This window comes from Cydia pomonella, chromosome 1, assembly GCF_033807575.1.
Source record: "Cydia pomonella isolate Wapato2018A chromosome 1, ilCydPomo1, whole genome shotgun sequence".
NCBI classification, from domain to species: Eukaryota; Metazoa; Arthropoda; class Insecta; order Lepidoptera; family Tortricidae; genus Cydia; species Cydia pomonella.
Genome location: NC_084703.1, coordinates 29,863,816 through 29,891,373, shown reverse-complemented (window position 1 = coordinate 29,891,373; position 27,558 = coordinate 29,863,816). Strand labels below are relative to the sequence as shown.

Here is a 27,558-nt window from a genome sequence, read left to right as displayed (position 1 = left end):
GGCAAGGTCGGCCCTAGCTCTTAGTGGCGTGAGCACCGTTGGCTGCCTCTTGCCTATTGTCTTATGGCCTCGCAACTTGTGATTAGCTCGGTTCTGGCAGAATGACTAAGTCTCTCTCTGTAATCATTTTCTTGCAAGTTGTTAGCAGTGTTTTCCCGAAGGATTTACGTAAGTGATCATGTGAGTCCAGTACTCTTTACCCAACCATAATGTGCACGTCAATAATTATCAATCGTTCATTAGACAGTACAATTGTCATTTTTTTTATATACCGCCATACGAGCCTTTCAAGTTCACCCAAAATAACAAAACTCTCACACACACACACACACACATGTACCTATATATAAGTAAAATGGTATACTGAAAAAATAAGTTCCAATATGTTATAGCACTTTAAATGATTTTATCAGGTAATTACTTGATTTTTGCAAATTCTTTTCCTATAATACCATAAGGCAAACCTTCAGGATGCAGTTATGTGTTGGAAGGCATAGGTGATGCTATATTATTAAATTACTTATGAATAAATGACAACAATTCGAAAAGCACTTTACAGAAAGTGTTTTAAATGCCGAAATAGGTAGGTGCATAGTATATATGTTGATAGCTAGTACAAGCTGTATTCAATGAATTGCACTCGCAAAATCGTGACAATTGTAATTAGGCAAGTCGACCCCGCCACGCTACTACGAATCCACTGCGAATCAAATCATAATTAAATTACCAATTATCATTACACTTTGTTTTTTTTTAATCCGTTAATTTTGCCATTTGGCTAAGTACTAATAAGGAAATTTAACTAACTGGCATAAGTAGTTAGTTTTCGTAAATGTAAATATTAAGTATTATTTTTTGAAATTTCATTTGTAATAATTAAACGATCCACCTGCCACTATTAATACATGGAAATCATACAAAAAAAGAGGTGTTGCCTTACATCTAATGAAGTAGTTCTGTTTTATATATATATTGGTAGCGATGATTGGTAATGGCAAATCCAAGTTTTCGACCTCGATAGCCCTTCGGATCATTGTGTGTATAATATACAGTACAGCGAGGGAAATTGTTATAACTCGTATCTCTTGTATATATTTAATGGACCAGGCTTGTGCTTTGGATCCACAACACTCCTTTTGGGGCCAGCGTGTGTGGTAGCATTTCTTCGTCAACCTGATCAGGCCGGTCGAAATTGTCATTTGATGGTGGATTATCAATGAATGGTTTTTCAATGTCGGCACACATCTCCGGTCCTGTATATTCTCGCAGGATGGACCATTGCTGTAGTTGCAAACAGCTGAGCATTTTGAGTCCTGCTTTCCTGCAACCACAAGTGCTGTTACAACCTTTTTTGCAGTTACAGTTAGTTCAAAATTTTGCAAACCTTTGAAAACCCGTATCTTAGAAACTATTTGGCTTACGAAGACTAAATTATAGTCAATTAATTGCAAATATCATCTTCTTAAAAGTGTGCATATTGACTTTTGCCTTAACTCCGGTTCTTAGTGGATATTTTTTACAAAACCTGAAAAAAGACCTAAAATTTAATGGATTTTCATATATGTACTTTACAATAATCCCAAGGGCTTTCGAGGTCGAAAACTTGGAGTTGTTATTACCATTTCATCACTACCAACATATTAAAAAAACAGAACTACCTCATTTGATGTTAGGTAAAATGTACCAATATTGTAAAACAGACATTAAGTACAGTCAGCATCAATAGTAGCGGATGAAACAACGCGCCAAAAGTATCTGATATTACGGATAATTTTTCCAAATATAGATAAATCTCTAAAATTTACATTCAAAAGTATATCTTTTACCGTCTTAATTGTTCTACATATAGAACCATCTCATTTTGTTAAGCTGTTTCAGAATGGTACATACTTTTGAAACCTTGTTTGATCCGCTACTTTTGATGCTGACTGTACAACTAATACAAAAAAACAGTTGCAATTAATGATAGGTATGTCAATTTCGTGACGGACGTCCCTAGTCCGAGATACTGAGCTATATGTTTTCTTACGCTGTTGCGACTAATAGTTTTATTTAACAATTAATTACCAAAGTTCTTTCAACGGTTTTAGTATGTAATATTCACCTTAAAATAAATCTTTATTTAATTTAATTTGTGAGTATAAGGACAAGCATATTTGTAAACTATCCTTTAATTTTGTCTTTTAGGACAAAAATATTACAAATAAGAATAATGACTATTTTTTGTATGAATCATTTAATAAACTAATTTATTCAAATAATTAAAGAAACATAATATTAGAAATAAAAAAAGAATAATAATGTCTTAATAAGTAATGAGTATAATAGGGATGTTGACTGTATTTAAAAATACTTTTTTAATACATTTGCTCAAAAAGAGGTACTTTACGTAGCTGTTTAGCGTGCGGAAAGTTGGATTTCGCGAACTAGTGCTTTTTACTTTTCCACTTGTTCCAATTCATGACTATTTATTGATGAGTGTTAATGTTAGTTTCCTTTAAAGGTCGTAATCAACATAAAAACCTACTGTTAATGTAAAAATAATAAATATAAGCATATATCATATTTGATTACTTACCTCTTAACACAACACATATAACACGAATATAACATGAATATGTTTATTTTTTTATATTGAATATTGAAAAACCGTTCTTAATAAGTTGTCTGAATGGAACGGAATAGCTGCCGAAACGCCTGTCAAAGCAGAGCCGTTTTTTCTTACTGTAAGAATGTTTTAAGTTTCCAAAGGCAACATTCGATATTATTTTCATACAATTTATATATACGATACACAAATAATCGTAAGTAACGATACTTAGGTAATAATAGTATAATATTTTATACCTATTTACAACTGTTTCTGTCTTATAGAACATGAATAAAAAAGTACTTGTTGTTTTTCTTATTTTTTCGCAACTGTATTAAAAAACGTCGTTCGATACACGTGCGGAAATGTCATTCTTCCGCACTAGCAACGAAATGTACTATTTTTCACACCACGCATGAAATAACGCACCAGAACAGGATTGAGAAACGTAGAATGAAGTTATTTTTAGACACAATTTATATTTTATAAATCGTATACGAGTAGATCTACAAAGAGTATTTAACATGTCTATGACGTCATTATGTTTTATATATATTCAATAGTGGCAAATCGTTTTGATAGTTCGAAAAAAGAAACTGATTTGATTAGTAAATACCCAATTATTTATTTGAATATTTTATGTAATAGTACTTAGTACAAACTCGTAACGGGCGGCTTTAAATTAAAACACGAACGAAGGGAGTGTTTCTTACCGACACGAGTTGCGGATTAACTATTCGCACGTAGGTCGTACAACGTTTTACAGTACATATGAGATATGAGCCTATACATTATGACTAGGCAAGTAAAGTGCTAACTACCGCACTAGTGCGGTAAAGTAGCACCATATGTATGTACCTATTGTAAAATAATAATGTTAAATCATTTTTCAGGAATACCAGTTGAAAAATGTAGTGATCTGAAGAACTCAAAAGACTAATTCTATACTGTATGTAATTATTATAGGGCATAAAATTAATGTAACAGTTTCCGTTAAAAATCTAGAACATCCCTTAAAACACACATTTCTAGGTATCTTCATTTGCATACTTTCCTTAATTTTGTGAATATGATATATGTATAGGTATGAATATTTATTCATGCATGAATTTTCATGCCGTTATAATCTGAGACTATGAACGCATATTCTTTACACTTTTATCCTTCTTCTTTATTGGGTTATTTTTAAATTAATTTAATTCTAAGTATAATAACCACTAAAAAGACTTGGAAATCTTTTTTCAGATTTCTTATCCTGCCTATCTACTAAAATGCATAAAACAAGATTATATTTTTGCAGCTAGAGTTTGCCTAGCAACAAACAACAAATTTGAATGTTCATTTCCAATGTATAACTGACTGTTAGGTGCAGATATTTATAGCGGTATCTTAGACTACGACTAATCTAAGGCAAGTGTGCACTCTCGGAAATGCCTTATCAGATAAAGATTAATTATCTTCAAAACGGATTTAGAGTACCGGTGTCTTTGACAAATTTACTTAATTTACGCCCAGTCTTCCCGATGAGCTAAAGCAAATTGATAGTAATCAGTTTAGTAATAATATTACAAAATGGCTGTCTGAAAATTGCTTTTATAGTGTGAGGGAATTTTTAGAGCAGAAATGAGTACAGCAAAATTGTAAAATATGATTATCAGAGATTATGTTTATTTCTTTACATCTTATTTTTAATTTATTTTCCCAATGACTTTTAAATAAATTATACACGACATCCATTTTGTAATAACAAATTTTAACTTATCGTTGTTAGTTTTATTTATTCTTGGACATTCTATTATTTCATTTTCAAATTGATACAAGTCGATGTAATTTTTTTAACTATGAAAATTTTTGCCACTGTTTTATTTTTCTTAATTTTTCTATATTGATTTATTTTATGTTAAACTTATCAGTTATTTGCATGTCGTGTCTTCGACTGAAGACTGATACTTACATGTAAAACCTTTTCTTTTATCATCTTGTACCATAACTCATAAGTATTCTAGCAAATGAAGAAATTCTATTCTATTCGAAGAATGTACCCTAGCCTAGGGCCCTAGAGATGAAGATAGACGAACAGCTATTTTGCTAATAATAACAAGGCTGAGTAATAATGAGGCTAAGAACCCACAGATTATAAATGGTTTCAAATAGAACCCTGAAAAAAGTCTAGCTAGAGTCTGTGGTTAATGATCTCGGATGTGACATATCTAAATTAAAGCTTTTTCAGCGCTATCTAGGTATATTAAGCTTTACGTGTTTATTATGCCTATTGATTAAAAATAACAACTTAATATAAGGAAGGAAATTTAATTGGTGATTAGGAGTTGAAAATATGGTAAGTAACCATTCTAAATGAAATTCATTACGTGAATTCTCATGCAATTTACTTCACTATCAAATTAATTACATAACAATGATATCGTTAAAATTAATAACAACTGGATACATGGTCTTACTATTATTGAGGTATACATAAAATGCCATCGCTTAATATGAAATTAACACTTATAAATTGATTACTATGATAGTTTTTTATGGCTTTTACTTTGGAAAGAGGTTTTAAAACTTTTGACTAAACCATTTTAATTTAATTAAATTTCAATAACAACTTAAAATTTAGTGATGCATAAATGTGATCGCCATCGATTAGTGTATTAGGCAAATGGTGTTCCTGATCACCGTGTATGTAATGTATGAGAGTGAGACATGACGTTGAGGCGTAGTGCTAACTCATCACTTGTCCGCTACCCGTGTTCCATTTAATTTGATACTTACCTGTTACCTACAATCCTTCAATATTCAATGTTTTAAGTATTCTGACCTCTGCTTGAGGGCTAGTAGCATAATCGCTGTATTTATCATAATTTTTTTAAGTTATAAGTAGTTATTTATTTAACTAAATAAGAGTTTGTAAGATGAGGCAAAAATATTAAGTTTTTTCCTAATAATCATGCGTTGCGATATAAACCATTAAGTTGACAATCTAAGTAAAACGCTATGCTATTGCTATGATGGTCGCTGCCACCCTGCCCCATTCCATTTCCTGGGCTATAACCGCAAAAATCGAAGTTCGCTAATTGCGGGCATTTTTCTGTCACTCTAATTACGCCTTCATTGGAGTAAAAGAGAATGATCCCCTCAGTTTCGGTTTTTGCGGTAGGCCCCCTGCTGCATACATACAAATGTGCATTTGAGCGATAACGAGGTGTACGTTTAAAAACTTGATGCGGCGCGGCGCGGGTGATTTCAATCCTTTGATACCTATGGAAGTGTCCTACGTGGGCAATCTCGTGGTGTACGTGAATAATGCCGTTGGGCCGCCGCGCCGCGCCGCGTCGTATTCGCGAGATATTGGCTCACGTAAGCCGCTGCGTAAGGACCGGGGCGACGAGGAGCTTACCGTAACTAAACGGGGGATCGTTAGGACTTACATGCCGTTTTAAAATAGTATTTAATGCAACCGTTGTTTAAGAGAGGTCGAAAAAGACGAGTGGCGTGTGTAACAATTTGAGGCGAAGCCGAAAATTGTTAATAAAGACGCCACGAGTATTTTTTGACTCAGTTAAACAACGTTGCATACAATACTTTTTCTACGACGAAGTACTTACTTTGAAATAAAATTGTGAATTTAACAAATATTTTTCATGTCATCTATCGCGATTTTGAAGGCAGCAAATTTTTAGTGACTTCTTGGGCCATCCCTGATATTTTTTCAGGCGTAGACACTGTTTTCGTCTTCATCCATTTTAACTTGAAAGACACACTGTTTTTAAACACAAAACTTAAGTTTTTATTCGACAACCACAATAACCACATTCAAGAAGTAGCAAAGAATGGAGGGTACGGGCGGGAAAATGAATGAATGAAATTAAAAAAAATTGTCTTATGGTTCACTTATTTGTCAGAGATGACATTTAAAATAAGGTTGGCAACAATGTATTTCATACAATATTTTTTAAGTGGTACAGTCAGCATCAAAAGTAGCGGATGAAACAACGCGCCAAAAGTATCTGATATTCGGGATAACTTTTCCAAATATAGATAAATTTCTAGAATTCGCGTTCCAAAGTATATCTTTTACAGTCTTTGTTGTTCTATATTAAAGACATCACTTTATGTTAAGCTGTTACAGAATGGTAGATACTTATAAAGCGTTATTTGATCCGCTACTTTTGATGCTGACTGTACTACACGAATAACACGAAGTATCGAAAAGTGCCATAAAGATACTGCGTGTGTGCAAAAATGCGTTTCTGGGGAATAGACTAAAGACTTGTCTTGACAACTGTAAGGTAGGCCTTTAAAGATGTGTGCACGGCGACCCTTTAAATGACAAATAAAAGTACGGGAATAGAAAAACATTTTAATGTTAACCTTTTTACTAATGCCATATGTTTGTGTTTCGTAGAAAACGCTTTACACTCACGCCCAGATATTTTAAGGAGTGCGTTGCTAGGGCTGTGGGTGGTGTCACCGACTCCCCCCATCAGTTCTGTACAGTTCGATTTTCAAGGTACATATTTGTTACTTCACTAGACTTGCGCAATGCAAGGTGTAGTTTAAGGTAATTGTACCAAATACTTGTCTGATATCTTAGGACATATTTTACTTTGTACAGTTGACTGCATAAATATTGAAGTAAACTACTATGATCATTTTAAGCTGAAATGATCTTTTAAGCAGTGATTTCCTACCCTAGTCTTTTTAGCATTGCTATTATGCCCATAGGAATATTATTTAATTAATCTACTAATTAGTTAATGTCAAATTGTATTTTGATAAGATTGTCATTATCATTGTAATAATACCTAATCTAGCCAGACAGTAAATCAGTACTACAAGCGCTATGCAGCGACAAACTCACTTCAGAGCTTATACTCGAATGTCATCGAAGCCTCACGGAAGTGAGCAAAGACGGCAACAAAGTAACTGTTCAATGGATAAAGGGGCATAGTGGATCAAGAGGAAATGATGCAGCGGATGAACTGGCCAAGAAAGGTTCAAAAACACTGGCAAATGGACCCGAGCCCATCATATCCCTACCAATATCTTACATACACAATCAGATAGACCTACATCACAGACAACTGCACAAAAATATTGGCAGGAAATGGACACATGCAGGCAGACCAAAGATATTTTACTGGAGGTAAACTACAAGCTCACCAAAATACTACTGAAAATACCTAGATAGCTACTACGGAAAATAGTAGGATTAATTACAGGACATAACATACTAAACAAACCCAATATGGTTAAAACAGGCAGCCCCATGTGCAGAGCGTGCATGGAAGAAGGGGAAACAACAAAACACATTCTCCTAGACTGCAAACAGCCAGAAGTATACAGAAATAAATATCCAGGGACTCCGTGCACACTAAAGGAGGCAGTTCGCAACCTGAAAGCTTTGCTAGGCTTCGTGGAGGAACTTGATGGGTGGGTAGGGTAGCGCTACCTCGGTTTCACGCAAAATAGGCACAATGGTTGTCGATTTGCGGAAAATGCCGATACAGAAGCACTAACTAACTAACCTATTCTAGCCATACATTCTGTTACACAGTTAATTGTACACAACAACTAAATTAAAAGTTATTGTATTACATTTTATGTATTTTATGTATACTAATGTGCGTAATGTATATTGATTATTATATTTTGTCATGTCTTGCGTTAAGTAAAAATACCCAGGATATTCGACCCCATAGCTTTTGAAACTTGCCTCAATAACCTTGGAAAATTAATCTATGCCCAGGGAGTAGGAGTTACGTCTTCTAGGTATGAGCATTAACGAAATGTTAATCTTTTATCCACGAATACGGTGTTGCAAATAGGTTGAACTTAAGTGTCTAATGCGGTATTTTCTTACACTTGGGCACGTGTATTTATTAAAATAGATCATTTTTGTCAATATTCAGTGATCGTTTTATCTAGGTCTGGTCACAAAACCATAAAATACACAGGATGATAGTCTCGCAGCACTTTGTTAACGATATCTGCCGCTTCCGCTGTATTCAATGAATGCATTGAAAATTTTAAAAAAATTGGTCATTTGAATAAAAATTTTCAGACAAGAACGTCATACTTCCGCAAAAAATTGTGCGCAAATTAGGCCATATTCGCTTGTTCCTCAAGATTCATGCATTAAAGCATGATAACATGGAATAACTATTAAGATTTTTTATTCGTTGTTGGTTCCTTTACTCGGATTATAAAACTTTATTAAATAACTTTAAAATTATAGTCTCTAGAGGCAATGAATTTTGTCACAGAATTTATTGCTAAACTAGGTACAACTTTATGTACCCACCTAATCCATTTAAAAAGGTTACTAACGGTTTTTCAGGTAACATTATGTGTGTATTATGTTTTGGTATGCTAAATTTCATTACAGACGAAAACCGGGAAGTGGGTCAGTTAAATTAAGTTATTTGCAACACATACCCTTCAAATCAATGAGGTTATTAAACTTATTATGTAGGTATTATAATTATATAATCGAATTATGTATCTGATGAAGTAAAACTAGCTTTATTCATTTATGATTAAGGCCTCGTAGGTTCGTGTTTATCTCTCACTCTCACTGAGCGTAAGCGTAAGCGAGAAGGATGTACGTGCTCGGGACTGCGGATGTCATGTTTTAGAATTTAATTTTGATGCAAGGTTAAACAAATAACCGGCCAAGTGCGAGTCGGACTCGCACAGGAATGGTTTCGTACCATTATCTATAAAAACGGTCACCCATCCAAGTACTGACCCCGCCCGACATTGCTTCGGTGATTGAATAAGAACCTCGAGATTGGAAAGAAATATTTATTTTATTGTTTTTAGTATTTGTTGTTATAGCGGCAAAAGAAATACATAATCTGTAGAAATTTCAACTGGCTAACTATCACGGCTCATGAGATACAGCCTGGTGACGGACGGACGGACGGACAGCGGAGTCTCAGTAATAGAGTCCCATTTGACCCTTTGGGTACGCAACTCTAAAAAGAAAAAAAGTATCGCTAAGTTCCATTTTTAAGAGCAATTTTCATATTTTTAGCTTTTGTGCATAAATTGTTACAAATTAAAAGGTGCGTTTTAGACCTATGTTCATTATTTTTTCAATCGAGCGAAAGCCAAAAAATCAGGATTCGAATCGCTGAAGACCCTAGAGAAAATCCTCAAGACTGCTAATTAGATTGTTGGCAACTGTTACATAAAGAAGTATTACGATTTTTCAAAAACTCCGCTCTCTTATTCTATGGCGCCTTAAGTCAATATTAAAAAAAAAACCTTAAGTACTCTATACTAAAATAAATCTAAAAATGGTCGCCCCTACCGCATAGTGCCGAAGATGTAAAGGAAACTATTAACTAATATCATTCAGTGGGTAATTTTTTACTCTTGGTTTTGTTAAAACAAAAAATGCATACTTATTATGATGATGACGCCTATAAATATTCCAATGGTCTGCATTTCGTAATGCTTATTTTGAGCAGGTAATTTTCCGCATAATATTAGCAAAAACGTTACCCTTTACGGTTAATGAATCAAGTAGCTTCCTGAGTGAGTAGGTAAGGTAGTTTAATTAATTATATTATTAAAAACTGCACAAAGCGCGGAGTTGCCCACGTCACGACGGATAACGCTGGGATCGAGCCGGCGCGGCCATTGTGGCTTGTCTTCGACCACATCCGTCATAGTAGGGTCATCTGACATAATCACTTGGTCACTCATTATTACCCATAACGCTGAGATTGTAAGCTATTCTATAGCATTACGTATACACTAGTAGGTAATGCTAGTTGTTTATCTCTTGTTTAAGTAACAATGGGTACATGAAGATTATTTTTGACCAATTATTTTTTATGATATTGCGTCCATGTATTTTTGGTTATTGCGCAAAAGAAAAACTTCCTGTGCCTATAGAAGGCGAACATGACATGAGGCGTTAGGGCAAAGCAGGTAGCAAAATGAACGCAGTAACTAGATAGATACTCAGCTATCACTGCTATCAGCGTATTTCCGCAATATTGGGTATTCCGTATCCAAACGGTAAAACGGGACCCTATTACTTGTCCGTCCGTCCGTCTGTCCATCTGCCACCAGGCTGTATCTCATGAACCGTGATAGCTAGACAGTTGAAATTTTCACTGATGATGTATTTCTGTTGCCGCTATAACAACAAATAGTAAAACGTACGGAACCCTCGGTGGGCGAGTCCGACTCGCACTTGTCCAATTTTTTGTAATATACGAGTAGACGTCCGAGGGCTCGTCAACGTTCCAGTACATGTCCTCTTTAAACTTAAGTCATTGTCAATAGAGATGACGCAGGCCGCGCTGCCGCTGCCCATTGTCAATTTGCCGTACATTGCTGGTCCAACAAGTAAGCTCTGTCGTTACTCACGGACACAGAAATGTACAGTAAATATTAGACTTGAAATGCTGGAAAAGTAGCTATGTAGGTCTACCACTTGACTGAGGCGATTAGTAAACATTTATTGTGGTTATTTGCAGTCGGGTAGAAAACCAACGTACGGCTAATTTGTATTTATTATTATAATAATAAAATAAAACTAGAACAAATACTTTAACAATGTTATAACGTTGTCCCAAAACTATGCTACCTACCTTTTACTGTAAAATTAACTGCATTACCAACCACCGGTCTTAGTCTCCGGTTGGCACTTATCATTACCAACCGGAGACTAAGACCTTAAATACACCTATGTAGGTATCTTTGTATCCTTAACAAACAGATTGATACATAAACACTTATAGATCGTGTCATCCACGATGATGGGCAGATTTGTCAAATGTAATCTCCAACAACATGACATTATGAGTAAAGGCACGCGTCGCCGTGAATGACACGATCTATAAGTAGGTACTAAATGACAGGAGCATAATAAAAAACTGTTTTATCATTACAGCTGATTATATCGAAGTATGCAAGCGCGATCAGAGCACGATCAATTCGTGCGTTCGCAAATCAATCGAGCGGCTGCGACCCAAACTAGCTGAAGGCATACCGGAGTTTGAGGTGCCGCCGATAGAACCCTTCTACATTCCTGAGGTACGTACAATTTACTCGGGATTATGTTTGCATAATACTGGCAAATTATTCCTTTTTAAAGTAGCTCGGCAATGACGGACGTACGTGCAGGCTTCCTACAACTTTATAAAGTAACGCAGCGGACATTATGGATTTTGCTTATTTTCATATACATATCTAATAGTTATTGTTCGCTACGTTAAACATCACAATTTTTCACATTTATTTTTTGGGGCCCTTAATGGAACAAATAAGTAAATAATATTATATGTAAAACTTTGATTTAAAGTTGATCGTCGACAGCGGCAACCTCATCCAATTCCACGCGGTCGGCAAGGACGTGCAGGTGTCTGGCGCGGGAAACTTTTCTATTAAAAATGTCGAGTGAGTATTTGCCTGTCACTTCACCTTGCACTAGCAAAGTAGACAAGTAATTTTTTTTTCATATAAGTTATTGTTTTAACTTAAAAACGTAAGACGGACCAGAGAAAAAGAAAACTTTTATTCATAAATTTATTCATTTATATGTAGCGCAGTTACCCCGTTAGTCGCCGTGACCTAGTCACTAGACTGAAATTTTTCCCCTTTTTCATATTGGGCATTTTCTATAATAACTAAAAATAAAATAAGAAATAATAGTTTCAATGTGCCTGGGTTAGCGTTGTCCATAACTATTCCAAATTTCTAATCGATAGCTTTAGTGGGTCTCGAGATATTTAGCGATGTGACAGACAGACGGACGGACAGAGTCGCATAGACGTGTGCGCCGATTAAAAAATGATCGGCGGCGGCGGATCAAAAAAGTTTGATCAATGCAGGTTGCAGGACAGTGAACTACGTATAGTTTCGAATACTTGCACGACTGGCTTGCATTAAGAGGTTACCTTGTCCCAATGACCTTCGGATCGATGCTTCCTCCTAATAATCCTTCCTTCCTTTTAATGTTTTTCTTGTCGTACAAGCACCAAGCCCACTGAGATGTATCTTCTTTCTCGTTTTCTCATTGCTGAGGATCGCGACCACATGTAATTTGTCTCTATTTCGTGCAGTCATAAGCCGTGTGGACTGCACGGTGCAGACTGCCGCCAACCGACCTCTTCATAGCGTTCGACCATTTCACACATGCTCCAACTCGAGCACGTTTGCCATTCATTCGGCCTAAATTTATGTGTTTCTCCACATCATGCGTTGAAAACCGCATAATATGTCCGAAAAATATAAGGGCTCACCCACAACATATTGTGAAGAGCTGAGTGGCGATATTGAGCTTTCTGCGAATGGAGGGGTTTGTTCTTCTAGCTGTCCAAGGTATAAGCAGGAGTCTTCGTTAACACCACGTTTTGGCGCTCCACGTTTCGGCACCATACTGGAATATTGAAAAGACGAGAGCTCGTACCAACCGCACTTTAGTTGCACGTCAAATACCTCTGTTCTTCCATATCTTGTCGAGGTTGGCCATCGAACTCTTAACCATGCCAGCTCTGCTGCGAATCTTGGCGGTGCAACCACCGGCACTGGTTATCAGCTCGCTTTTTTGTAATCGCCGAGTTCGTCGGTAACTGGGAGTAAGTTTGCCCTGTCTACTACCATTAATTTGATCTTAGGACTTCTCTAGAATTTTCATCTTCAATTTTCTTCAGAAATGCTGCCATTTCGATGTATTTCTTGTTGTTATTCAAGTAGGCAGGCGACAATACTAACACAGTTTGTTAGAAGACCAAAGTCATATTATCATTCTTGTTAGATGGATCATTATGGAAAGGGCTTATAACGACTAAAAAATGTTGTTAATTGAAAACCCCGGTGACCCAGGTGACTGTAACCATAGCAACGAGTGACAAGAAAATCTTGTTTCACCCATTTACAGCTTGCACATTTCCGTGGGGCAAGCGTTTGCGCGGTACGCCAGATAGACAGTGAATCTACAGTGTCGTCTCTCTATTTCTCGACATTTTTGACACACGACTTTTTTAGGAAACCCAGGGTCTCGAGAGTGTTCGCACATCAATGTTCTCCGATTTTTGCTACAGTTTAAGACGCAGGAAAATAATCAAGGTTAATGGTCGCTACATTAGCCAGTTAATTTTCCTTTTCTGTTCCACCTTGAGGTCCCATGGTACATTAGCCCTTTGTTTTCGTTGTATATTATTGTAAGTTTTATCATTACGGAGCATTCTGCCTCCGTAAAATTTTTGAGGCAATGTGAATTCTCAATTAGCAGTATAAAATTCCACTTCATATATCGCTCCCTCATCTTTCTTGACGCTGAATACTGAGGATTACTCAGTTACTTTAATCGGTGTGTCAAATAATTAATTAATAATTGATGTATATTTGACAACTGTAACAAATATAATACAAAAATAAAACATATTGTAATCCAAATACCAACTTGGAATAGCTAATTAAAAACACTCAAGGTCACGCCGATTTCACGCCGATCATTTATCGGCGGCGGCGGCGTGGCAAAAAAGCCAGGCGGCGGCGGCGTGCCGGCGCGGCGCACACGTCTAGTCGCACCATAAGGGTTCCTTTTGTACCTTTTTCGTACGGAACCCTAAAAAGGATTAGTACTACAATGTCGAAGAGTACCTTAACGATAAAACTGCTTGACCTAAATTCAAAATAAGAACGATTGCATGAAGCTGAATAATTGATTTAATTTATTTAAATAATTTATTCCTTTATAATTTATATTAGAAACTTCTTATTTTGTTGAGGAAATTATTGTAGATTAATTTTATATTATTGTAATTAACATTGTTTTTGACGATCCAAAATGCTGATTCAGCCATCATACAAGTATTGAAGTATATTTTGGTGTTGCATGAAACTTAGTTATTATTATTGTAATGACATAAATACCATTAGGTAATCGTACTTTATGTGCATGTTTTGATTTCTAGTCTAGTATTAAGTACGTACTGTAATTGTGAAATGGCAATGTATTTTTATTTTGTGATGTTTAGACATTCACTTGTATTTTATTGACTCCTTTCAATTCCTTTATTATCATAGTTGTGCGTGTTTAAGATAAAATGTGGATATTGCCGACGCAAAAGAGATCAAAAAGATCGTACTTGAAAAATTAAATATGTTTCTATTAAGCCGGAGGTTCAAGTTAGGACTTCTATGAGCGTCCAGTACTTATTTGTGATTTTTTTAAAGTCATGCACTATTGAATAAATTGATTTTATTTCTCCTGAAATATTTGTAGGCAATGTATTGAGGTAACTCTCTATTGCTTTACATTTTTTTGTAGGTGCCTAACACCATAATGGCCTAGTTTGATTACGATTTTATAGAGCAGGCCGTGTAGCCAACGTGCAAATCGTTAACGCTCCGTAGCGTATCGTATTCATCTCGTTCTATCACTCTTCGACATTAGTACGACAGTGATAGAGAGAGATGACTACGATACCTTTCGGAGCCATAACGATTTGCACGTTGGCTACGCGGCCAAGTCGATAACGTACCTCCGTTTTACTGGCGCAGAAATGAAACTAAATATGTAAAAGCTTGTAGCTGTATTTACTTGCATTCATAAACTACGTCCACCAGCCATCTGAAATCTATTTGACTTTATACTGTAGGCCAGTGGTAGGTAAACTTAAAAAAAAACCGAGGAGGGCCAGAAATGCAGAATAAATGCCTTTGGTTTAAAACTGTTATGTCGCGAGCCATATAATAATTATTTCGAAGGACCGGCGGCGGGCCGGATGAAACCCTTGCGCGGGCCGGAGCTGGCACGTGGGCCGTAATTTGCCCACCACTGCTCTAGGCAGAGGTATAATGTATGTAGTACTCGTATCTCGTATAGCGCCTACCGCTGGTGAAATCAACTTATTTAAAATATGAAGCCTGTATTTGCTATGTTCGTTGCCTAGGCAATGTTATAAGTAAAAACGTACTGCCGTATTCTGATTTAAATAACAGGTTAAGAATTAGGTCTGGATTAAAAATGGATCTGATTATTATTTAAATCAGAATACGCCTGTCAGTTAGTCCTTTTTGTTTGTTTGTAGTGATGTCTTCGGAAGTTCGGATAGACATTCTATGTATATCTGCAATTTCTAATATAACGTAACTTTTACAAACTCATTATTTACTTTGCTAAGAAGATTGATTATATTACTAAATGCATGAGAGAGAGAGCCTATAGCTAAGTTACCGTGTTAAAGTGGGATGTTTTTTTTCGCTTCAAACCTATAGCGTGGGCTAGAACGGTCCGGGCCCGAGATGAGGCTTCCGATTATGGGTGGTAGAGTTAAGGAATAGAATCTCCATATATCAAAAAGTGTCCGACAAAAAACCATAAATAGGTGGCGCTACAATACCTAGAATACTTGAAAAAAAATCAAATCGTAGACAGCGCACTTCTCTCCGTCAATAACGCCTAGGTTCTTAGCAAAGAAATAGGACAGTATAGAACGACTGTCAAACTTCGAAAGTGTGACCAAAAATGAAATGCAAGTGTGTGCGTAAATTGTCTATGTGCGAACAAAAATAGTGATGACATGTTACAACATATTAATAATCTATCGATGTTTAACTGCTTTAACGACTACTTTTTGAAAAAGTTGAAAATGAAAAAGTAGAAGTTGTTTGAAAATGTGTTCGCAAAGAGTTGACTTACCAAAGAAAATTTGAATTTCGCGCCTTTTCCTACTGACAAGTTGGGTTGGATGAGTATACGCTGTCTTGTGTTTCCTTGTGTTGGCGGCACAGCCGTGGAAAAGTGGTTAAAATATAAGTACAGTGTTGGAAAGTGAAGTTTAAATTTACCGCTAAACATGTGCACCTTCAAAAAAGGTATTATAACAATCGTTATTATTTTAAGTGGGTTATAAAGGTACACCTAATCTAACAACTAAATCCATACCTACTAATATACCGACAAGTTATCGATACAGTCATATGAACATTTTGTCAAGCCCTAGCGTAAAGTAACAGTTTAGGTTTTTACACGAAATATTCTAAATTATTGACTAATATGATGAAATATTAACACACAATTGAAGGAAAACTTATAATGAACTGTATAATTTGGTTTTTTACACTTTTTATGCTGTTAATTTGATAAAATATCGTTACGAAAATTTCGCTAGGAATATCATAATTATCTGTGAAATGAGTATTTTCCTGGGTTTTTTGGCCCTGAAACACTACAACCCGGCACACAATATGACACAATCTTCACTAAATTACTTAATATATATTTTTCTTTTTGATTCTTTTATATTTTTCACGTCAAAAATACGGCAATATGATCTTGGCCGCCTCGGCCGACTTCAAACTCAAAAAACAAAAACCGGCCAAGAGCATGTCGAGCCATGCTCAGAGTAGGGTTCCGTAGTTACTCTTCCGTCACAATAAGCTAAACTGGAGCTTAAAGTATGGTAGATTGTTAACCAAGGGATGAACTGTGGGTGTACGTCTTTTTACTATGAAGGGGAAACTTTTTGCGATAACTCAAAAACAGCTAAACTGATCATATCCGCTATAGTTTTCATTTAATGTCTTTCTTAAGCTCTACTTCCAAGATTTTTTTCATATTTTTTTGGACCTATGCTTCAAAGGTTAGGGGGGGGGGGGGGTGGACACATTTTTTTTTCTTTCGGAGCAATTATCTCCGAATATATTCACTTTATCAAGAAATGTTTGTTAAAGACCCCTATTAGTTTTGAAAAACCTTTCCAACGATATCCCACACTGTAGGGTTGAAGCATAAAAAAAAATTCACCCCCACATTACGTGTAGGGGAGGTACCCTAAAAAAAATTAAATTTTTAGATTTTATTGTACGACTTTGTCGGCTTTATTGATTTATATATCCATGCCAAATTTCAGCTTTCTGGCAGTAACGACCACGGAGCAAAGCCTCGGACAGACAGACAGACAGGCGGACATGGCGAAACTATAAGGGTTCCTAGTTGACTACGGAACTCTAAAAATGGTTACGTTTTCTCATATGTAATCTGCCTCTTTCGCACTCATGGCTTGTTCATATACGTGATGGCTTCTGTTTCGCACACTTCATCTGTCTGTCAAGCGAAGCGTTTGACATGTCACTGGTTCTTGACTACTCTAACGCTACTCTGGAGAGATTTGGAACTATTATTTATAGCTGACAGCTGGACACTTTTGCAACAGTTATGCCTATGGAGATTCTATTCCTTGCCTCTGCCTTCCATACTTCCGATACTTGTTTTTCTATGACAGGTCACTGGTTCTTGACTACTCTAACGCTACTCTGGAGAGATTTGGAACTATTATTTATAGCTGACAGCTGGACACTTTTGCAACAGTTATGCCTATGGAGATTCAATTTCTTGCCTCTGCCTTCCATACTTCCGATACTTGTTTTTCTATGACAGGTTACTGATCGGTGACTACGTCATGCTTTCTGTAGAAAACTGAAATGTCGGTATTCCCTTTTGCTTGTTATTGTATACTTACTAATAGCCGCCCGCCGTTTAAGGCATCCTACTGTGACGGACGGGTAACTACGGAACCCTACACTGAGCATGGCCGGGCATGCTCTTGACTGGTTTTATATAATTAAGAAAAATAAGCCATAAGGCTTAAATAAAATACTTTAACTTAGAACGCAGTACGACTTATATCTACATAAGGTGCGGCAGTATCTCTACTTTTGCCTGAATTACAAACCTTAGGCCCTCTCAGAGAATACGGCAACATTCCTATACTATAATAGGTTCTTAGAATTAGTTCATCATTTTTAGCTTAGCGTCATCGTATATGATCTTTTACGATAGCAGTGGTATTATTATAATATTAGCGCGCTGTCATAACGTAGCTTGCGCAAGCGTTGCGTTACGGTCGAGTGGCACTGCGCCGCCGGCACTCTGGCGTCCGCAATATACCCTCCCTACATGCTTGCATTTGTTTTCATTAGCTACTGTGTAACACGTGTAGGTACTACACGTTTCATCATCATCATCATTTCAGTCCTTAAATGAGTACATCTGATTCGTACATTATTTCGAATTCATGCCTTAACACATCAGTAAAAAGAAAACGTTAAAATGTCTTAACGTAAATACCTCTCTACTCCAATTGATATTATTGTATGTCTTAGGTATTGAAATTTTATCCGTACCTAGTTGTAAACGCTTAAGCAGATATTAGCTGATGCTGACATTATATTAATTACCTACATGTATTCATTGCTGCACTAAGTCAAGCGTCCGTTTATTATAAATAATAATAATAATAAATTATGAGGCGTAGGGATGTGACGACCCCATCGCCCGCGGGTTTTACCATTGCAATCAGTCAACGCATGGCAGCTTGTGGCGAGTTGTTGGGGAGTAGCGACCCCATATAAGCGAGTGCTGCGGCGGTATTATGGTTCCATTTTTATCACTTGTCACTATGTCCGTCATTTTCGCGCTTACATATTTGTTAGAACGTGACAGGCATGGTGACAAATGATAAAGAGCCGACCATCTTAGCCCAGCTGCTTGGGAGTTCTGTCACCCGAAGGAGGGTGGGACAGGATTCTCTGCATCTGTCTTGTCTTAGCTGCCTGGCCAGAGTGGAGTCGCAAGATTTGTGTACTCGAGGGTAGATGTGGAAACATAAGTGGTGAGTTGGCTATATGATTAAAGTCCAGTGACACCTCTCTACCCTCGGCCCTCACACCGGTGTTACCCTTGAGCCATCCTAGACGTCGCTTTTTGTGGGGGCCCATTACGTGGGGGCGAGTCCACGTCTGTCGGAAATAAAATTAAATACCGTTTTATTAGGCAGGCGTCCAGTTTTTTTTTCCATAGCCCAGTACTTAGTCTATCGCTTTCACTCAATACCCTAGTTAGTTTTAGATTCTGGTGTGGGTTCTGTCTCAGCGTGTATTCCATGACACGGGTAAGGACATCTTTCGCTCGGTATACACTTTACATCTCATTAATATACATATTTATAAATACTTAAATAGATAGCTAATACTCATGACTCAGAAACAAATATTCATACTCGTCACACAAATAACTGTTCCTACCAGGATTGGAACCCGAGACCATCTGGTTTGTAGGCAGGGTAACTGATACCAATTAGGACAGACAGTCGTCAAATACATATAACATCTTCAATTGCCCACAATTTGAGCTAGGTATAAGTTGTACAAGTGTTTTATGCTTCTAAATTTGACTGAAGGCACACTAATAGTAAGTTGTCATATTTTAGTCATTTTCTTTCAGCATACTGCTCAACATTCAACCCCCTACCAAACTATTAAAATAATATTAAATTCGTATTATATTTTACTCGTTCCGTTTCAGTCGCACCATATATCGAAAAGTTGCTACTAGTTTCAGCATCGCTGCCGACTGCATTGCTACAGGAAATGTCAAATATCCAACACATTGGTGTTTGTATATTTTAGTGAAGTATTTTTCACGTATATTTTTGTTGATCTGATAGTCGCAGAGCATAAACGTATTTGAACGCAACGTTGCATAAGTTTTGTGGATGTAGAGCTGCGGTGGCAGTATGGTTCTGTTTTTATCATTTGTCACTATGCCTGTCACTTTCGCGCTTACATACTTGTGCTTTTCTGTTACGTGCGCTTACATATAACGTGACAGGCATGCTGACAAATGATAAAGAGCCGACCATCTTAGCCCTACTGGTCGTCTCATATGTAAAACAGTAACATGAGTGTGTTAATTGTGCAGCGTGGACCTGGAGTCACTGCGCATCAGCGCGCGCGTGCGCTTCCCGCGGCTGCACTTCGTGGGCCGGTACGTGCTGGACGCGCGGCTGCTCGTGCTGCCGCTGCACGGCGCTGGCACCATCGTCGCTGACGCCAGTATGTTATATTTTATACTTACTTCATTTTTGTCAGTCACGTTCATCTCTATTCTAACCATCTTAAATGTCCTAGGGTTCTTTTTAAGGAGAAATGTGGTTTTGTTATTTATTAAAAAATCCCTCTGCTTCACAAATCAGTAACTTGGCAATTGGCTACTTGACTGTTTTTTGTAAATAATGTCAAACGATCTTGATTTTCCTGAGGATCAAATGTCTATATAGGACTCATGGCATTTAAGCAACACAAAGGTCAGAAATGAGAGTTAAAGTCTGACGCTCGCAGTCGACGATTGAAACGCCTCTAACAAAATGATAAGGTGATGTGACGTCACATCATGTAACTCTGTCCTAAATGTATGGAAGATCAAGGAAATTGCCATCTTGACCGTGAAATATTGCGTTTATGTGTATAGTTGTCATAAAATTTATTTTTCGATAAAATGTAAGGACTCGAATGGTACCATTTTCTTTTCTATTATTTGAAAGACAAAAAAAATTTTTTTTTTGAGACTTCGGAGCCTTGTATTTTTTTATAACTCAATATAATTTTTTAAATTCCACTTTTTTATAATGGATGGCTCATTTTCTATCCATTTAATTAAATTTTGTTATAATATTCAACATGTGTCAAGTACCCAATTGTCAAAGCCCTCAATTTCACGTACGAATTGACAACATACAAAATAAGTGTAAGCGTTTTCTTTAAACGATTGGGAGATCTAGATTTTTCTGCAGTTAAGGTGCCGTAGGTTCAGCCAGCAGAGTTCATAATACGGTTGCCAAACAATATGAATACCAATCTTGAGGCCTCTCTAGTAACTTAATCGATTCGAAACCTGATTATTGATAAAACAACCTTCGGCAATTTTATTTTTGAAAAAAGCCATCGATTACTTTTTTTTGTTAAAATGAACTAGAAATAACATTTAAAAATAATTAAATCCGCGATCCGTAGTACGCTCACGCTCAGTGAGAGTGAGAGCAGAACCTGAACTCACGACGCCTTACCTAAGTAGTGAAAATAATTTTATAATGGTTTGCAATTAAGCAGGAATTTATCATACTTGACTAATTTCATTGAGACCAACCTAATGCTTACTTATAGTGTGGGTGTTCGATGTTATTTCAGTAAAGTGCGACACGGAGATAGTGCTGCACTCGCAGCTGGTGGAGCGCGAGGGCGTAGAGTACGTGCAGTTCTCGGCGCTGGACGTGCGCCTGGACGTGCGCGACTACCGCGTGCGCCTCGACGGGCTTTTCGACGGCAACAAGGCGCTCGGTGGGTGTGCCTCACTTGACTAAAAACACACAACACTTATGCGAGTCCCTATAATGTTCGTTCAAATTCAACAGATATGTATACAATTAAAAACAATGATTAAAATACGAAAAGAGAAAATTTGCTAGTTTATCTGTGGGTAGGTAGTCATCTAACTAAGTGATATAAATCAAAGCAGAATCGAAACTACAAACGCTAGAAAGTAGAAATTGGCATATGAAGTTACATTTCTAAACGTGTGCAAGAAATAAGCATCGATTTTGACAAATTCTACCCCAACGAGGGTTATAAAGGGGATGAAAGTAAGTAAGTATTGTAACTTGAAACATCGTAAAAACACATCATTATAGTACAGTCAGCATCAAAAGTAGCGGATCAAACAAGGTTTCAAAAGTATCTATAATTCTGTAACAGCTTAACAAAATGTGGTGTGGTGTGGTTGGTTGTGGGTGTGGTGGATGTAGAACAATTAACAAGAATTTTGAATGTAAATTTTAGAAATTTATCTATATTTGGAAAAGTTATTCGGAATATCAGATACTTTTGGCGCGTTGTTTCACCCGCTACTATTGACGCTGTCTGTACAAGAAAAAGTTATTTCAGAGTTTTTGAAACTTCATCTCCAAAGGTTATCACCTTCATCTCCAAACGGGGGTAGAAAGTTTGTATCGTGGGGATTGTTCGGGAATAAACATTTTTTTTGAGTGACGGACTTAAAACTTCGTAAAACGACAAACTACGTATTAGAAACATGAAAAAATTAATTTCAGCATTTTTGATTTCATCCTCTAAGGGAGTTAACAAGAGGTAGATTGGTTGGTATCGGATGTTAATTGAGCAAGAGACTTGAAACTTTGTAGAAAGACAAAATATTTAAAAGCAAGAAAATCAATTTAGGCGTTTTGAATATTCATCCATTCATAAAAACGTGAAACGTGAAAGAAATTTGACTTGGCCTTTATTCTAATATCTGTCGAGATAACGTTTTATTCGAAATGAAATGTCGCATGTTACTTGATATCGGACGATATGGCATTCGGTCTCGACTCTAGTTTGTCTCTGAATAAAAAAAACAACGATGAGAGGCATGCGCGAAAAAGTTTGCATTACCGCCATTTTGACAAATAATTATACAGTTACTTTATGCATACAGTTGTAGCATATTATATCGATGTAGAGAAAGCAGTGTATGTAACTGTACATTCATACCTAATTAGGCATTAAAATACTCGTGTGATCCTTTTATAAAACTCATTACAATCGTTTCATAAACCTACACTCGAATTTTAATTCTTCTCATTATGTAGCAGTCACATAAACTACTATTACAGTACATATGGCCTTTTAAATTTTCGATATAGTTACATGATGTGCTAATTATCACACTACTGCGGTAAAGTAGCACCATATGTACTGTAAAAATAATTTAAGCGTTATTAATAATTATTTGTCTAGGTTAAGAGGAGGTCGAAAGTTTATTTCTATTTCATTCATAGTTAATATTTCTGTAAATGAGGGACTGTAAAATTTTATAGGAAGATATTGTGACAGATAAATGTATCGTGTTGCTACATTATTAAACAAACTGCTGTTTTTGCTCCACAATGTTTATGTAGAATTCAAAATATAAAATTCGCGAACGAAGTAATGTGAAGCGAGTAAGAGAAAAGTCCGATGAATTGCATGAAAATTTTACATATCTATTAAAGGTGTACCCGATTATTATTAAGAAACTAATTATTAATATTTTACAACACGATATAAATATAATCAAATAAATATAATATTCTTTTACAGGCGATGCGGCGAACGAAGCCATCAATCAAAGCCGGGAGGAGATCCTTCGTGCCACCAAGCCCTACGCCGAAAGAACTGTTTCCAAGCTCTTCCTTGACACTGCCAATAAAATTGCTAATATCTTCCCCTTCGATCAGCTGATACCGCAGTAGCGAGCAAGGAGGCCTACCCAAATTCAACACTTCACATAGTTTAAGGAAACTGAATGAAATAATGAAAATGTCAATGGAAAATTTCTATTAAAAACAGATGTCTACATATATTTGAATGACAAATATTTAGTATTTCTTACTCTCTAAAGTTTGTCCATATCCGCTACTAAATTATGATTTAACTGAGGCGACAAAAGTAGACTGTGAACCAGGGACAATTTCCATGACAGATTCCGGAAGCTCCAGCCTAGTTTATGTGAGTTATCCTCAATGGCATTGAGTCAATGCGTCACATTCGAGGTTGCATTTCCACATAAAATATGTTTTTGAAATAAAAGACACATTTTCTTAAAAAAGTGGTGCTTACATAGATGTTTAACGTGTGCAAAGTTTGGTATTGCAAAGTAGTGACTTTTATTTTACGAAAAGGTGACAGAGAGAGTTGAATGAAAGTTTCGCATGTATAATATGTATTAGTAGGGATTATCAGAAGTGTCTTTGTGTAAAATGATCTACTGTGATACGTTTTGCAAGTCTAGCTACTGTTTGATAGATGTACCTATATTTGCGAAATTTACAATTTCATGTCAAATTCTATGAATAACTCTTACCTAAATTACCAATTATGTGACAAGTTTTTTAAATCTATATGTGTAAAATGAGCTTCCGGTTGTGATTTATGTTTGCAATAAATTTATCACATACCACTGGCCTCAAATGTGTGCGAAATGTAGTTTCATTTAAGTTTTAGTAAAAATTCTTAACCTCTGCTTTCTTCGTTCGGAACTATTAAATTGCCTCGGGAGGAATAAATTATTTTATGCTGTTGTTAGACAGTAGACAGTATAATATTAAGTATTTATGTATTTTAATGGCAATTTAAATATTAGTGAAAATAAGAATCGTAAGCTTTCAAATATGAATAAGTGTGCGACCAAAAGTTGCGGTCCTGCGCTATGATAAGGTAAATATTGAGCAAAAAGTATCCGCAAAACATACGGCTTTAAAAACTGTACAAACATAACCGCCTGTTTTCGTAAATTAAGGTAAGGTTAATTAATTATGTAATCTTAATTTATGGCCAGTACATCCGGAGATTCGGATGGCTACCCAAGTAGCATTTAAGTATCGGTAAAATCAATATACCAGCCAATTTAGAACTTAGGGTGGTTTAAGGGACTTATAAGAGTGTCAGAGAAAACTAACCTGAGCTCAAGCTGTATAAAATCATTATAAAGGAATCTGCGTACGCATGGAGTGTTATATCAGAAAATAAAAAATCTACTATAAAACTTTAAGTGTTGTGTGACACTTCGACCTAATTCTATCGTTAAAGCTGTATACAGGCTGTATTGTAGTATCAATTGGCACTTGTTGCTGTAAAAAAGTATCTGTAAACTCTGTTATAAAACTTTAAGTGTTGTTGTGTTGTGACGCTACAAGCTTATTCTATCATTTAAGCTGTATAGAGGCTGTAGTGTAGGATCACCTGGCACTTGTTGCTGTATAAAAGTATTTGTCAACTCCAATTTAAAACTAATTCTTATGGCGTAATTTTACACTATTATAAGTATAATGGTGTTATAACTTCTGTCTGTAAGGTTATTATAGAACTAAAAGAATAAATGACAGCTGTAGTACAGTTTTTGTCTGTATTTCTGACCAAAGTCGCTTAAAGTAATTTTTTTGGCGTAATTTTGCACTCATATAAGTATAGTAGTTTTATGATTTCTGACAAGGAGTGTATTATAAAACTAAATGAATAAATGGCAGTCATATTACAGCTTTAGTTTTTTTATTTATAATACGGATCTCTAACGGGAATTATAACTTATGTACAGAAAGCCGAAATACAGTCAAATGTATAAAAATATTCTATTACAAAGCTGATTTAAATCCAAAAGCTGTAGAAGTGACTCCATTAATTACATAGTACAGCTACTAAGATTATGATGCTCTCCAACTATCCTATAGGCTGTTTAAATACTGTCGCCATTTTACTATGAATAAAAACATATTTGAAAATATAATTAAAGATAAACTTGCAAATATTTAACAAAAACTTCTCATATTATGATAACCAGCTAAAATAAATTGACTTTAACCTTAGAATTAACATTAAAAGAAAAAAACCTTAACCTTAAAAACAAAAACTAAACTTATGTACCACTTTGTAAGACCGCCTGTTGCTACCTTTCTTTACATTGTAAATCTGTTTTTTAAATTTGTCTTCTTTGTGGTGCAATAAAGAATATTTACTTACTTACTTACTCACTTTTAGATATTTTTGTTATGTTTTTCTTGATTATTAAGCAGGGGCGTGAATATTTTGCCAGAAAAGATACACATGTTCACAATAAATAATAATCGGCACTTACCAATAGTAATATAACTGCTCTCAAGATCCTGTATCTTAACTGCACTTTATTACTTTCCACTTATATTTGTCATTTGTCGCCATTACAAATATAACGAATGAACAGAAGACATTTTTAGACTTGAATATTGTTTATTCTATTGTAATTCTTCTTAAAAACCTATTTAAAACTGATATTCTTAAATCATATTTATAAGAGATAATCTGTAGTGCTAAGGTTTCCATTTACACCGAATTACAGCTATTATACAGCTTATCTATTGCTTGTACAGCTACTGTACAGCTACTGTACAGCTCTAATAACGCGAAAAGCTGTATAATTTGGGCCCTTTTTTAACTTATAAGGGCTGTATAAGCGCTTATACAGCTGTAGTACAGCCTAAATGTACAGCTTATAGTATTCAAATAAACTGATATACAGCTCTTATACAGCTAGCAATGCTACTTGGGTACTGTATTAGCGTTGCTGCAATAACAACGCTTAATACAGTAGCCATCAAAAGCGAACGCAGGTGAAGTCACTGATGATCGTTTAAGGTCAGTCAAGCCAGCCAATAGCTTTGCTTAGTTTGGGGCTAGGTAAGATTGTCCCCAAATATTTATTCATTTATATGTATTTAAGGGAGGTAATATCTAGTCTAGTTATTTTTTTTTTTGAAATAAAATACGAAAAGTATTACCATACCAGCCAACCACATTACAGGCAAAACAGATGTTAAAAAGGTACAAAAATAAAAATAAAAAATATTTGCAAACAACTGAAAAACGGAATAAACTATATTTATAATAAATATACTGGAACATAGATTATTAATATGCCTACTACTACAATATTTCATAAGTACATTTTTAATAACATAAAGCAATGAACGCTTCTCGAACTTTTGTTTCAGCACATTCTTACGTATGTAGCAATCGCTTGTAAGCAAACTTGCTCGAGGCTTGACTAATAAGTATTGAGAGGGAGTGAATTGCATAGACAACTTGTCGGAATAATAAAGGAGTTAGTCATAAACCCATTTCAGTGAGAAAGAATTGAAAGTTTAAGGATACGGGGGTACGAAGCCTTACACAATGATATATATGTATACGTTTCTTAATCTTAGTTTATTTCAACTAAGTTTAAGTATAAATATTTCTTTACAATAACAATATACATAATGGATATATACAGATGATTACTATAACTAGCTTATATATAAAATAGGCCCTTGAGGCATTGTACCAAGGATGATGGCGGCATTTCCTCGTTGTATCGCAATACTGATACGTTGTGCGAGGAAGCCGCCAGCTCTTCGGTCACCATGCAGTTACGTCAACCAGACGTTTCCAGTTTAAGTTAAGTTTTACACTTTAATTCAATACTATTATTATAGTATTTTGTGGGACAATTGCAAAATGCGGAAGCTGCGCAATGTAATCACGTGCTAAGATCGGAAGAGCTTGCGCCGCGCATCCAGGATAGCCGTAGGCGCGTAGTTCCCCTG

At 35.9% G+C, this 27,558-nt stretch overlaps 1 protein-coding gene across 1 annotated transcript; it reads left to right on the top strand.

Moving 5' to 3' along the window:
• On the top strand, positions 1 to 24,416 carry LOC133528123 (uncharacterized). Its single transcript, XM_061865356.1, has 6 exons — positions 1 to 168; positions 11,511 to 11,653; positions 11,922 to 12,016; positions 20,331 to 20,464; positions 21,596 to 21,745; positions 23,543 to 24,416. Exons 1-6 carry the CDS (start codon positions 102 to 104, stop codon positions 23,692 to 23,694), a joined length of 741 nt encoding a protein of 246 aa, XP_061721340.1. The 5' UTR covers positions 1 to 101; the 3' UTR covers positions 23,695 to 24,416.
• The last annotated feature ends 3,142 nt before the right edge of the window (positions 24,417 to 27,558 follow it).

Bases quoted from the DNA above. Each gene is read 5' to 3' on its own strand.
- LOC133528123 (XM_061865356.1), top strand. From the start codon at position 102: ATGACTAAGTCTCTCTCTGTAATCATTTTCTTGCAAGTTGTTAGCAGT. The intron at 169-11,510 runs GTAAGTGATCAT...TTATCATTACAG, and splicing joins TGTTTTCCCGAAGGATTTAC to CTGATTATATCGAAGTATGC. The intron at 21,746-23,542 runs GTGGGTGTGCCT...ATTCTTTTACAG, and splicing joins CGACGGCAACAAGGCGCTCG to GCGATGCGGCGAACGAAGCC.